This window comes from Triticum dicoccoides, chromosome 7B (genome assembly GCF_002162155.2).
Source record: "Triticum dicoccoides isolate Atlit2015 ecotype Zavitan chromosome 7B, WEW_v2.0, whole genome shotgun sequence".
In the NCBI taxonomy this organism is placed as follows: domain Eukaryota; kingdom Viridiplantae; phylum Streptophyta; class Magnoliopsida; order Poales; family Poaceae; genus Triticum; species Triticum dicoccoides.
The window spans coordinates 670,856,069-670,868,930 of NC_041393.1; the positions used below are offsets into that span (position 1 = coordinate 670,856,069).

The 12,862-nt window shown below is 47.4% G+C and overlaps 3 protein-coding genes across 8 annotated transcripts; 1 reads left to right on the forward strand and 2 right to left on the reverse strand.

The window, feature by feature from the left end:
* Positions 1-451: 451 nt before the first annotated feature.
* On the reverse strand, positions 452-5,386 carry LOC119340502. 4 transcript variants are annotated; one of them, XM_037612425.1, is made up of 6 exons: positions 5,227-5,386; positions 4,062-4,146; positions 3,199-3,784; positions 2,888-3,100; positions 2,251-2,515; positions 452-1,790 (listed from the first exon to the last, which is right to left on the reverse strand). In XM_037612425.1, exons 3-6 carry the CDS (start codon positions 3,225-3,227, stop codon positions 1,497-1,499), a joined length of 801 nt encoding a protein of 266 aa, XP_037468322.1. In that variant the 5' UTR covers positions 3,228-3,784; positions 4,062-4,146; positions 5,227-5,386; the 3' UTR covers positions 452-1,496. The 4 variants fall into 4 exon arrangements, with proteins under 4 accessions (XP_037468322.1, XP_037468323.1, XP_037468320.1 ...); XM_037612426.1 differs by lacking the exon at positions 4,062-4,146 and having other exon boundaries at positions 5,227-5,372; XM_037612423.1 differs by having other exon boundaries at positions 4,062-5,246.
* A 13-nt stretch (positions 5,387-5,399) lies between these two features.
* On the forward strand, positions 5,400-7,633 carry LOC119340501 (fructose-1,6-bisphosphatase, chloroplastic-like). The gene is made up of 3 exons (XM_037612422.1): positions 5,400-5,941; positions 6,310-6,706; positions 6,985-7,633. The coding sequence occupies exons 1-3, from the start codon at positions 5,543-5,545 to the stop codon at positions 7,383-7,385; spliced, it is 1,197 nt and encodes a 398-aa protein (XP_037468319.1). The 5' UTR covers positions 5,400-5,542; the 3' UTR covers positions 7,386-7,633.
* A 148-nt stretch (positions 7,634-7,781) lies between these two features.
* LOC119340500 (receptor-like cytosolic serine/threonine-protein kinase RBK1) lies at positions 7,782-12,856 on the reverse strand. Of its 3 annotated transcripts, XM_037612420.1 has the most exons (9): positions 12,543-12,856; positions 12,314-12,385; positions 10,437-11,030; positions 9,709-9,963; positions 9,222-9,376; positions 9,043-9,122; positions 8,710-8,845; positions 8,363-8,512; positions 7,782-8,283 (listed from the first exon to the last, which is right to left on the reverse strand). In XM_037612420.1, exons 1-9 carry the CDS (start codon positions 12,556-12,558, stop codon positions 8,122-8,124), a joined length of 1,620 nt encoding a protein of 539 aa, XP_037468317.1. In that variant the 5' UTR covers positions 12,559-12,856; the 3' UTR covers positions 7,782-8,121. The 3 variants fall into 3 exon arrangements, with proteins under 3 accessions (XP_037468317.1, XP_037468318.1, XP_037468316.1); XM_037612421.1 differs by lacking the exon at positions 12,314-12,385; XM_037612419.1 differs by lacking the exon at positions 12,543-12,856 and having other exon boundaries at positions 12,314-12,522.
* Positions 12,857-12,862: the final 6 nt, after the last annotated feature.

The window sequence follows — 12,862 nt, forward strand, 5'->3', positions numbered from 1 at the left end:
AATGTTTCACTGAGTATAGCAGCAGGTGTATGCTCACGGGGCTATTTGCCCAAACAGTTAGATGGCCCACTGCTCAGAAAGCGCCGTCAGTTAATGGGTGACGGACCAGACGGGTGTGGACGTGCTGTGCCGTTTAGCTACGCGACCTGGAGCAAACGAGCCGTTTAGCTCATTAATTCCTGCCACAACAGTTTTCCTGCCCCATTTATTCCTGCACCTCATTAACTTTGCAGGGACTGCTTTGGTTGGCTTACACATGCCCCACGGGCACACTTCTGATTCCAGTAGCCCGATTTTAGTATTCAGCCATAAGCATCAAATATCCAAGAATTTTAGTTTCCACAAATTCATATTTCACGCATCACCAAATTTAATTCCGCACCACACCATCTTACACTCGAACAACCATCCACATGGTCAACATGACCAGTACATATTCTGAAAATTCAGAGAAGACAGCTCAAATAGGATGAAACTGGTTTAATAGATAACAGCTACACATACATGATCAACTGGTTTAAGTCTAGTCCACAGAAATCAAAAACAGTTCAGTAGGATGAAAATGGAAAAATATCTTATTAATTTCCACACCACATAGTGGTGCGCACTACCTCGGTCTTGAGCTGTCTATGTAAATGTCTGGCTTCCGCGATTTTTTTCCGCCAAGCCGGTATCCGCAAACCAATTTTTCACAGATTTTTTTTCAGTTGGTGCAATTTATTCTCTGCCCAGATATGTAGCCAGTAGCCCAAAAGGTGTGTGCCGGCCAAAAACCCAGGATGCTCTTGAAATATAAAACAAAACCACTAATCCCAATAGACCCTGAGACTCAGGTCAATTCACCAAATTGTCCCGAGGATCGTACTCTTGCTTGGTAGCATACTTTTAGGAAAAGTGTGGTGTGAGCGCGTGTGGGCGTGATGGACATCGCCCAATGACGGTGGCCCCATGCTGGCATGTGCTCCATCCGTCATAGACCTTCTGGCCGGGTCGTCCAGGTCCGAGCCATCCAGGCGAAGACACCGATAGGTGGGCCCGACTGGACTGTCATGTGCGGGCTAGCGCAAGCAAGGCGCGCCTGACGCCACCCAATGATGGTAGCCCCCGGGCGAGTCCCACGGTCCTTCCCCCCATTATCCTCACAAACTCCGAGAAGACACACTCAAATGTTTCCTCTGTCTCATGCCGAACTAGCACACCAGCTAGTATGATACTTTGGAAATGGTTGTTCACTTCAACAAATAACCCAAATGGCATGTCATACAGGTTGGTCCTATAGGTTGTGTCAAATGTGATGACATCCCCAAAGAAGTTGTACTGCAGCCTACTGTTACCTGTAGCCCACATCAAGTTGCTGATCCTGCCCTCTTTGTCCGCCTGAACTCGATACGTGAACTGAGGATCCTTTGAGCACAGATCATGAAACACTTCCATTGTTTTCCTAACATCATCTTCTGACTGCTCCAGGCTTATCTTCCCACACAAATTTCGCAGAGCTACTTGGTGAATGGCACATTCTCCATCTTTCCGAAAAAGCTTCCAATAATGCTGTAGACTTTTGACAAATTGACATTGTTCTGCCTCAACTGCTTAACTAGATCCTTGCTGTAAACGTCAATATGCTTGTGTGACGGCCAGTGTATTGTCTGGCCATACGTTTGTGACAATGCATGGTTGTGCCCATCTCGATGCTCTGCTATGTACCATCCATTGTCCTTTGTCCTCAGGAGTCTGATGAGGGCCGGGCATTCACACCGGCACGAACGAGTATTCTCAACGATTGGCTTGCCCTGACGAAACAAACTAACAAGTCAGCTTCTGTCACGTGCAATTCAGGTAATATGTAATTTATTTACTGGCAATATAAATCCATTCAATATGAGAGCCCAATTTCAGTATTCAGCCATAAGAAGCAAATATCCAATATTTTCAGTCCGCACAAATTCATATTCAAGCGACACCAAATTAAAATGCGCACCACAGACCATCTTACACTCTAACAAAACAGATACATGCTGAACATGACCAGTACACATTCAGAAAATTCAGATAAGACAGTTCAATAGGATGTATCTGGTTTAACAGATAACAGCTACGCATACATGGTGAACTGGTCTACTTCTACTCAATAGAAATCAGAAACATTTCAGTAGTATGAAAATGGAAAATATATCTTATAAAGTTGTACACCATTTAGGTCTTCTATCATTAATTATTGGGAATATAAATCTGTTATAACATTCAGCTTACCGCGCATCCACACACGATCTCTTGCATACACTTCGTCCTATTCACATTCAGCCTGCTCTTTCTGTAACGAATACCAAATCCTTTCTTCCATGAGTACAAATTGTAAAAGTCATATGCTTCTCCGAGGGTGTCGAAACTGGTTCCAATCTTTGGCATCATAACTATGTCTCTTGGATGCTCCGCAAACTCCCTCACGGTCTTCTCCAGCGTCGTGACCCTGTCCGCACAAGGAGGCCTGCCTGGAGCAGCAGCACCTACACGCACCCTGCCCATTCACATCACACAGACAATAAGGCATGTGTTTACTTACAGTCAATTGATTCAGTTAGATAATATGAACACCACTGAACCAAATGGTGGTCAGTTACAGCCAATTGATATCAATTTTCATCCTCCATCATTTTCAGAGTGTTCACCGACACAGATTCAACCATATCTTCTAAAAATAGTCAATCTGATTCAATCATATAATTCTAAAATAGTCATTCTGTCATGTATTTACCATAACCAAAATGAAATTCCTTATCTATAATTTTCCAGCGTCTTTTCATCTGTAACTACTTGCAGAACTCATCCAAACAATTGCAGAATGGTACTACAAAATCCTCATGCAATTTATAGGCTAGGGGTTCAGTACCTTTGCATCCATCCTGGCGTCTTGGGGTCCAACTGCTCTATTGAGTGCTCTGACCCCTGAGCCTTGTCCCCGCCTGATGCTTCCGGCCGATAGATCTGGCCGTCCGCACTTGACCCGGCCGGGGCTGGAGCAGGAATCTCCGCCGGCGCGGCCACTGGGAACCGAACGGGCTCCATTGTCCCGTTACTTTCATTGACCTCCTCAAGCAGAGTTCTAATCATTCCACACAAAATTTTCACGGGCAGAATGTAGAGTTCTAATCATTCAACGCAGAACCATGGCAAAGAATAGCTCACGACGCAGATCCGTACCTGTTTATTGGCTGCAGCAAGAATTCCATGCTCGGCGGAACACCTGCGAGATCGCCGGACCGCCCACTCGCCGTCGCCGGAGTCAATGTCTCCACCTCTCCCTCCACCGCGATAAGACACAAATCCAACTTCACTTCCTTATCCACCGAGTCGCCCAACCACTACATTAACTGCGTGCACTGCCGGCGCTAGCGGGAACCACCGTACCTGGTCCACGGATCAGGACGCTGGCGACAACGTCGAGCCACGGCTCATCCAGGGACCGTCGACGGCGTTCAACCCTGCCCCATCTGTCAGATGTGTATGGTTCAGTATATCTTCACTTCCCGTGCTCCCGCTGGACCAGCCGAGTGGCTCAGACATTAAATGCTCCGAATCTTATAGCAATGCTGGACGTCCCTGATACCGAGCTCCTGTATGCTCGCCATCACATACTCCGCGTCCCTTTTTTTGCTGCCTTCTGTGATGATATTGGAAAAATAATTTATCTGTACACATCAGATAGCCTAGCCCATGTATCTTGTTTCCCTTGAATCTCTTGTTGTATTGTGACATTTGATGAACACAAAATGATCAAACAATTTATCTGTCAAAGTACAATGAGCATGGATTTATTTAGGATGATGAAATGATCTTGGAAAAGAATTGTTTATGCCCACACCCACAGGTATGGGTGAAATTGACCGTATCATCCTGGACCGTATCAATAAATTGACCATGACTGAAATTTGTGGTATAAAGCTTTTAAAAACAAAGGGGTTTGACAATTCGACATATCATCCTGAAATCACCAATGCACCTCAATCCTGCTAAGCTTCGGAGAAAATTAAACTTACATAAAGGGAGAAGAAAGAAAGTGTCACCTGACCGACCTACACCCGCCCAATCTGCCAGCCACCACACACCAGAAGAGAAGATCGACATGCGGGCCAGGAAGAAAGGGACCGCCTATCAGAGATACACAGAGGGGAACAAAATGAAGCCACCGCTTAAGAGTTAAGACACATGAACCGTGCCCCTCTGTGTCCAAGGAAGGACCACCTGTCAGCGAGGTAATCCCGCGACACTGTGCGCCAGATCGAGGGGAAGGACCACATGGCAGTGAGAACATATTGCACCGACCATTAGCAGGACGACAGTCAACGAGAGCTCGGACTGCAAATGGCCTGAGAACGCCCGGTATATATCCACCAGGTTTGAGGCTTTATCTTGACTTCGGAAGTCAGTCCAGAACAATTGTCTATGATTAGTTTTTTTGAAACATTGGTGCCTTTGCTGGTCTATGAGTTCATATCTAATGGAACACTCTATGTCCTTGACACACTTAAGCGATTGTTAGGTTCTTGCTTTCATGGGATGATCACATTAGGATTGCAGTAGAAACTGCGACTGCTCTTGCTTATCTCCACTTAGCTGCTACAGTGCCAGTTCTCCATAGGGATGTCAAATCAGCCAATATATTGTTACGTGACAATTTTCTAAAAAGGTATCTGACTTGGGTGATTTAAGATCTCTATCACTCGAAACATACTCCTGTGGCAACAGTTGTACATGCACGGTAGGATTGGCTACTTAGACAAGGAGTATGAACTGACTGGGAGGAGTGATGTTTATAGTTTTGGAGTTATGCTTGTGGAGCTTCTCATTAGAAACAAGCCAGTTTTCAACCCATCTCATTATTTCGTGGAAGCATTTCATCATTTCATCAGGGAGCTCTCGTGGGAATTAGGGGTTCTCGAGTTTTGCGAGAAGCGGCTGTTGAAGAATTGTTGGTATTGCATCAATAGCAGAATCATGCTTGAGCCGAAGCAGATAGGCCAGCCATGAAAAAGATGTAACGCCGTTCACACTTGTAGCGAACAATTTCTACCTCTTTCATGGTGGTTCGGTTTTCAAGTATGATTATGCTATTGACGCAATACCATCAGTTTCCTCAGCAGTTGCTTCTTGCACTGACTTGAGAATCCCACCGTGTATATTGACGTATATATGGAAGATCACACGAAAGAATTCTCCAATTCCACTGACCTCTGGCCGGAAGCGCCGCCTTCCGCCGGTCCGGGCGCCCCGGAGCTGGATCGGGCGACCCAGGACCCATCCCTCGCCGCCCCGGCGTCGATCGGGGCTCGATCGACGGCGCACGCTCGAACTCCGCCACGAGGTGTGTCACGGTGGCCGGGAGGAGGAGGCTTGGCTCCGGGGATGGAAAACGCCACGGGAGGAGAAAAGAGGGGAGCTCGTGGGGGGCAAAAAGGAGTGGAGAACGTGCGGAGGAGAGCGATCGAAGGAGCGTTTCTCCCACGGGTCGTCGCCATCGTCAGTCATCGAGCACCACCTACCGGCCATGACGTTATCCCCTCGCACACTCCGCCCGCCCCTCCCGCTCCCGCTCCCGCCAACTTCAAACCGCCGCCCGCCGCCGCGTCCCTCCCGCCCTCGCCTCCCGGCGCTCGCGCGCCGCCGCAGCAGCAGCGTTCTCCTCGCCCGGCCGCCGCGCGCGGGCGCGGGCGCCGGGGACGGCGGTATGGCGTCGCACCCCACGCTGCTCGAGCACATGGGCCGGGCCGGCGCGCCCGCCGACCTCGCCGTCCTCGTCGCCCACATCCAGGCCGCCTGCAAGCGCATCGCCGCGCTCGTCGCGTCCCCCGGCAACGCCGACCTCTCGCGGGCCAAGCCAGCCGCTGCCGGTGGCGCGTCCGCGGCGGCCGGCCGCGACGCGCCCAAGCCGCTCGACGAATTGTCGGTGCGTGCCGCTTCCTCCGGTGTTTTATTTTGGTGTCGTACTGAGGTTGATTCTGAATGAATGAACTGCTTTAGCTACTAGATTCTTGGATTCTGAATTGGCGAGCTGAATTTTGTAGGGTTTGGATTGTGGACTGTGAAATGCTTTAGCTACTAGATTTATCTACATTCACAAATTTCTGCTACTAGATTAGTTTGCTTCATTTCAAAAACCGTACCTCGTCTCAAGAATGACCGTCAGTTTCCACAATAATTTCACTGTTTTTGCTCTTACTGTGTCTGAGTATCTCCAATGGAACATATGCATCTTGGCATGAATAACAGCAGTAGATTCATGTAACCTGAATACTAACTTCATTTTCAATCCAGAACGAGATCATCCTGTCGTCGCTCCAAAGCTCCGGAAAAGTTGCGGTGGTGGCGTCTGAAGAAAACGATCTCCCCGTTTGGATGTGCGACGACGGTCCCTACGTTGTTGTCACCGACCCGCTTGATGGTTCTCGCAACATCGAGGTGTCGATCCCCACTGGAACGATATTCGGGATATACGACAGGCTGGTGGAACTCGACCAGCTCCCTGTGGAGGAGAAAGCTCAGCTCAATTCACTGCAGAGCGGCTCTCGCTTGGTCGCTGCTGGATACGTCCTGTATTCATCTGCCACTATTTTCTGCATCAGTTTCGGCGCAGGAACCCATGGATTCACATTGGATAGATCTACAGGAGAATTTGTTCTGACGCATCCTTCCATGCAAATACCCCCCAGAGGTAACTAAGATGTAGTATATCAGTATTTCTCGCTACAGAAAAAGAGATGTATATCGGTTCTTATTAGCTTCTGACCACCTTAGTTTTTATTAACTCTAGGTTGATGTTCTTTACCTAGTTCCAGTAGGGCTCGACAGGACATTGCAGAATAATTTCTTATCCTAAAATTCAATTTGTGCCTTCTCTGCCTTTAGGTGTCCAGTTTCCCCTGTGATATATGGTGCTTTAACAGTCACTTTTATCTTCCTCTCAAAATCTGCAATTGCATACAATGTCAGGACAGATATATTCAGTGAATGATGCGCGGTATTTCGACTGGCCAGAGGGCCTGAAGAAGTACATTGACACGATCAGACAAGGCAAGGGGCAGCATCCCAAGAAGTACTCGGCTCGGTACGTGTGCTCGCTGGTTGCTGATTTTCATCGGACGATCATATATGGTGGAGTCGCAATGAACCCAAGGGATCACCTTCGGTTGGTTTACGAGGCGAATCCTCTCAGTTTCCTTGCCGAGCAGGCAGGGGGGCGAGGCTCAGATGGCAAGACCAGAATCCTCTCCATTCAACCTGTGAAGCTGCACCAGAGGCTGCCATTGTTCCTGGGGAGCATGGAGGACATGCTTGAGCTAGAAAGCTATGGAGATGTCCAGCAGAAGGTCAATCCTGGATACGATGTTTAATGTTATGCGTGAGGTGAAATCTTCAGGTATTGTAATGAGGTAACCGATGTAGGGCAAAATCTACATTTGCAAGCACAATATTGTCTCTGTATTTATTTATTTATGCCACCTTGCCTAGGCAATTGCAGAGTACTGCATAGTGGAGGTTAGAAGAATTTGCTGTAGTTCACTGAAAACAAAATATGCAATATGGCTATTTTACTTTTTATAACTTCTATACATTTTACTCTCAAGAATATATAACTTACGAGTGACCAATGTTAAATATTTAAGGCAATTTTTCGGGCAACCCTTGCATTAGCAGATCCATGTAAGCTGTAGTAGTAACCAATTTTTATGCAGCAACTGAACTTATTCATCAAACACTAGTGCTGAAAGCCTAAAACTGCGAAAATGGAAGGTCATAACAAGGACACATGAATAAACCCTGCAGATGACCGAAATACATTCCACTCTTCTATCTCTAAGCATGTTCCCATATGAGGAATTGTGACATACAGGCATACAGCCAACATCACTGGCCCTGGCCATACAGGTCACAGAATCACAACATACAGTGACCATTGGAAGCCAAGAAATGACACCTTAGATCAGCAAGCAGGGAGGCAAACGACAGATTGATCCCTCACATCTATCCATACAATCTATAAACATCTCTGGAAAGCGGGAGGATCACAACGAAGATAGTCACGATGTACAAAAAGATGCCGAATCTGTCCAAAGTCGGCTAAAAAATTCACTGCTCCAACGCAAGCTGCTTGTGCTTGTCCAGATCATTGAGGTAACTCGTACGAGTGTAGTCCTCTGAATCACAGGAGTCGAACATTGGGGGCTTTGTGGGTTTAGGCTTTCCCATCAGTTCGAGTGATTCCCTATCCCCCTTCATGAAACGGACCACCTGCAACCAAACGCGTCACTTCATCAGTTTACAGTGTTCATTCTGCGATCGAGGCGACAGGTGCACCCAAATCACTCACCGATTTCATGCTAGGCCGCAAGTTTGCGCTGTGGTGGATGCACATGGATGCCACTGCCAGGGTGAGTGCCATCTCTTCTGGGTCATATCCAACATCAAGAGAAGGATCCACCAGCCCCTTCATGTTGTTTGACTCGAGCAGCGGTTTCGCCTTTGAGATGATCAAGAAAATTTTATTAATTCAAAGGATTCCAGAAGCACGTAACTATCTTTCTTTATGTTTTCCATACATATTCTTAACTTACAGTTGAGTCAGTTTGCTATATTTATATGTTCAAACAATAATATTCAGAGAGCTAATTGAATCTACTTGTGATGAAGTATATCAGAGGAATCTGCTATACTAACCCATATCACCAGGCTTTGTCTCGAAGAGTCCACGGCTTTCCGCCCTGTCACTAATTCAAGAAGCAATACTCCGTATGCAAACACGTCTGTCTTCTCATTTATGATCCCATGCATGAAGTACTCTGGGGCCATATAACTGTAGAAGGGGGTAAAATCAAAGTTGAAATAACATGAAACATTGTTCTGGTCCACTTGGAAGATTTTTTCTCTTTATTTTTTAAAAAAAGGAGGAAAGCTCTGGGCTCTGCATCAACTGATGCAAGCAGCCAGTCTACTGGGAACTATGAAGTCATCATGAACATGAAGCAGTATTCAGAAACATATCAAACTCACCCGAATGTGCCTTCAATGGGGAATACAACCTGATGGGTGCATTTGTCAGGAAGCCACTTCGCAAGGCCAAAATCTGAGATCTGTGCAACGAGAGAGCAAAAAAATGCATCAGTTTACATCATCAGGAATATTAGAACGGGGGTGGGGCTAGTGTAACAGGCTAGCAGTAGAATTAGTACTTGAGGTTGATAATCTTCAGTTAAAAGAATATTTGAAGCCTTGATGTCCCTGTGAATTATGTGCCGGTGGCAGCCTTCGTGTAGATAAAATAGCCCTTCAGCAATTCCAAGTGCGATATTGAACCGGGCCTTCCACCTGAGGCCTCCCTTTGCACCTGATCAGGTAAGCTCCATTTATCACTAGACTGACAGCACCTCTTTTAAATGGTCCTTTTCATTAGAAAAGGGCGGTTCTTATGATCATGCATATGTTTTCAACTGAAGAAGTACTACATGAAGTGATGATTCAATAAGTATACATAAATGCAAATTATGAGCTTAATATGCACTCAACGGACATCAGCATTTAAGATACTTTTTAAATGTTTACGTTGTGTTGGCGTACATGTCAAGATATTTGCTCTATTTCTCCCTTTTTTGGAAGCCACCGCGACAAGTCAACTGTATCATTCATTGCCTAACTAACAAATTGTTCAGAGGGCTGTACCATGGAGAAGAGAAGCCAAGCTTCCATGTGGTGAGAACTGAAGAACCAGGTGCAAGCCCCCTTCCACACTGAACCCCAAGAGCTGTGCCGCGTTTAGGTGGTTGACGTGCGCTATTATTCCAAGCTCGGACAGGAAATCGCTGATCCTGTCCTCCTTGTTGCCGCCTTTTGTTAACCTCTTCACCGCCACAAACTGTCCATCAGCAAGCTGTCCTTTGTACACCTCAGCGTGCCCTCCCTTTCCGATCAAATTATCTAGTAATATCATACATTCAGATGTCAGGCAAAAATGTTTAGAGATAATGAAGATACAGAAGAGTAATTAATTCTGGCCAATAATGGTACTTGTACTCCCAACTATTTGGAAGGAAGAAACAGAGCTGTTAGGTTTCCACATCATATGGTCACAATTGTTGGAGGTACCACAATCTTGAAAACTGGACAAGCTAAAGAAACCAGTACAGAGTGATAACTGATGACAATAATGTGGTCTGGTACTAGAATTTTCCAACTAGCTTACCAGTAACAACCATCATTAACCTAAGGAACAGTTCATGATTAGGACCTCAAACCCTCTTTATACTCGGAGAAATCATGGCAGTACAATTATAAACCCATTTCTTTACGGCAAAGCCACATCCCACAAGCTTTGCAATGATAGTAACGGAGCCCAATTATCAAGGGCACTGAATTACAGCAACATAGGAGTTAGTGTTGCATGATGTTACCTGAACTGAATCTGTCAGTTGCAGCGCAGAGCTCATCGTAGTCAAAGCTCCTCCATGATGGCCTCCACTTCTCGATCTCGGGGAAGATCTCCGGGGCGATGGCGCTGCAGTCCATCTGGTTCTTGCCGCTCCGCATCCTCCCCAGGTACCTTTTAAGCCCCGTGCTCTTGGACCGCTGAGGGAACGTCACCGCTCTGGCCATCAGCTTCTTCCTGCTGAGTATTAGCCCGCTGATCAGGTTCCTCCACTGCAGCGGCTGCACGCTGCGGCTGGGCACCGCCGGCTGCTCGACAGAGGAGCTCTCGTCGGAGTCCACGCTGCCGGACACCGATATGTCCAGCACCGCGCGGGGAGAGCTCTGGTCGGTGCACTCGCTGTTTTCGTCGTTGCCGCCGCTCTTGGAGTACATTTCAGGCACCTCTTTGTCATCTCCATCAGAACCAGCGCACTGGCTACTGCTGCTCTCACTGCTGTGCCCCTCACTTGGATCTTCGCTCGGCACAGCGGCATCAGCTACCAACCCGCTGTTGCCGCAGCCCGCATCGGCAGTTTCACCGGAGCTTCTCCTGCTCTCTTCCTGGGCCACAGCTTGCACTAACCAGACAGACAAAAAAACAAGATTTACACAAATCAGCAGGAGCAGCCATAACAAGTCTGCATGGCAACAAAACTGGGAGTCTTATTCATGGACAAAACAAGCCACCAGCCATGGAAAACAAGACAAAGCCCGCTGCCCGTCGCCGCAAGGTACAAATCATTGTCACACGCAAGGCCCTATTCTATTTTCCCGTTCGATTCCATCATGATTCATGATAGGGGGACGTTTGTGCTCCTCTGGTTCGGCGATGAAAAGCACATGCTGCCATGTTGATTTGCCAACCCCATGCAGGGATCCCCGCCCCCTAACAAATTGACATCTGCACCACCCTGCGCCCCTCCAAAGCTGATGCTTTCCTTGCGCCTACCACGTCCAAGGCTGGAACGGAACGGAACGGAATGGAATGGAATTCACCCATGCAGGGACATATAGGATTGGTCTATTTGCAAAAGGATCAAGTGGGTGCCGATTGATAAAGAAATGTGGATGTCAACTTCAGGGATTTTGGTAGGGGATGGGAAATTTGGGGGAATTTGACATGCTAGCAGTCTTTTATTTGGAGAGGTACATGAGACAGCCCAACCTAAAATTTAAAACAGTTGCAAACAGGGCCAGGATCCGAAAACTGACATTAATAATATCTTGATTCTCTTCAAAAAAGACTAAGCTCTTGGTCAGTCCTTGGAGCACGTGCTGTGGCTGGCACAAATTCAATTCTTGGGATTGAAATGAGGTAAATTAAATTTGGGGGAATTTGACATGCCATCAGTCTTTTATTCGGAGAGATGCGGCAGATGGCTCAGCCTAATATATAAAACTGTTAGAAACAGGGCCAGGATCCCAAACTGACATCAATAATCTCTCCAAAAAAGACTAAACTCTCCGTCAGTCCTGGAACACGTGTGTTGACACAAATTGGAACTCTTGAGGGTTGAAATGGGGCAAAAAAATAGCTTAAATTTGATTACTAAAAAAGAGATTCTGCATCTGCTTATAACCGAAGCACGAGAATACTAAAAAACTTCAGAAAGACTAAACTCTGTCAGTTCTTGGACTGGAACAGGTGTGGTAATAACACGAATTAAGTCCTTGATTGGTTGAAATGAAAAAGGGAACAAAAAAAAACAGCTTGAATTTATTTAGAGAAAACTAAAAAAAGGAGGGATTCTGCAATCTGCCTGGCGAGGCAGGAGAATCAGAGGAGGAAGCAGAGGATCCGGCTAATTACTCGCGCCGGGGCAGCAGAGGAAAGTAATCAATCAGTGGCCACGGCGCTCACCTTCCTCGCCGGAGCCAGGGAGAGGATCCTCCGCCCTCTCTGCTGCTCCTCCTCCGCCGCCGCCGCCGCCGCCTGCAGGTTCAAGCAAGAAGAACTCCCAGAGTTTCGTCATGGCCCCACCGGCATCGCCGGACGGACGGAAGCAGGAAAGCAGAGAGGAAAAGAGAAGTAGAAAAATACTGCGCCCTCAGCACCAGAGTCTGGCATGGAGGTTGAAGAAGAAGGATACCTTCCGTGGTGGCCATTATATCCCTCCTCTCCTCCGCTTCCTTGCTGCTGGTCGCCAAGAAGTTCGCTTTCGAGGACAGCGACGGGGACCGAGCTTGACGAAACTTCAGCAAGGACGACCACTGCTCCTCCCACCGCCGATGCCTTCTCCTCGCATTGAAGAGAAGAGACTACAGGCTACTCCTCCAACTGGAATCGCCGGACAGGAGGGTGGTAGCAAGCGCCCCAACTAGCAGGTAGGCAGAGGAGCGGCAGCAGCAGCAGTATACTCTCGGGTGGATTGAGCTCTGCACGGCGAGGGGAGAGAGGTAGAGGATTGTA

What these genes read in the sequence shown, in the direction of transcription:
- LOC119340501 (XM_037612422.1), top strand. Translation starts at nt 5,543, where the DNA reads ATGACGTTATCCCCTCGCACACTCCGCCCGCCCCTCCCGCTCCCGCTC. An exon ending in AGCCGCTCGACGAATTGTCG is followed by an intron (nt 5,942 to 6,309) that starts GTGCGTGCCGCT and finishes TTTTCAATCCAG; the next exon opens with AACGAGATCATCCTGTCGTC. An exon ending in CATGCAAATACCCCCCAGAG is followed by an intron (nt 6,707 to 6,984) that starts GTAACTAAGATG and finishes ATACAATGTCAG; the next exon opens with GACAGATATATTCAGTGAAT.
- LOC119340502 (XM_037612425.1), bottom strand. Translation starts at nt 3,227, where the DNA reads ATGGAATTCTTGCTGCAGCCAATAAACAG. An exon ending in TTGCTGCAGCCAATAAACAG is followed by an intron (nt 3,101 to 3,198) that starts GTACGGATCTGC and finishes TGGAATGATTAG; the next exon opens with AACTCTGCTTGAGGAGGTCA. An exon ending in AGATCGTGTGTGGATGCGCG is followed by an intron (nt 1,791 to 2,250) that starts GTAAGCTGAATG and finishes TTGTTTCGTCAG; the next exon opens with GGCAAGCCAATCGTTGAGAA.
- LOC119340500 (XM_037612419.1), bottom strand. Translation starts at nt 12,425, where the DNA reads ATGACGAAACTCTGGGAGTTCTTCTTGCTTGAACCTGCAGGCGGCGGC. An exon ending in CTTGGCTTCTCTTCTCCATG is followed by an intron (nt 9,377 to 9,708) that starts GTACAGCCCTCT and finishes TTACCTGATCAG; the next exon opens with GTGCAAAGGGAGGCCTCAGG. An exon ending in CTGAAGATTATCAACCTCAA is followed by an intron (nt 9,123 to 9,221) that starts GTACTAATTCTA and finishes CTCGTTGCACAG; the next exon opens with ATCTCAGATTTTGGCCTTGC.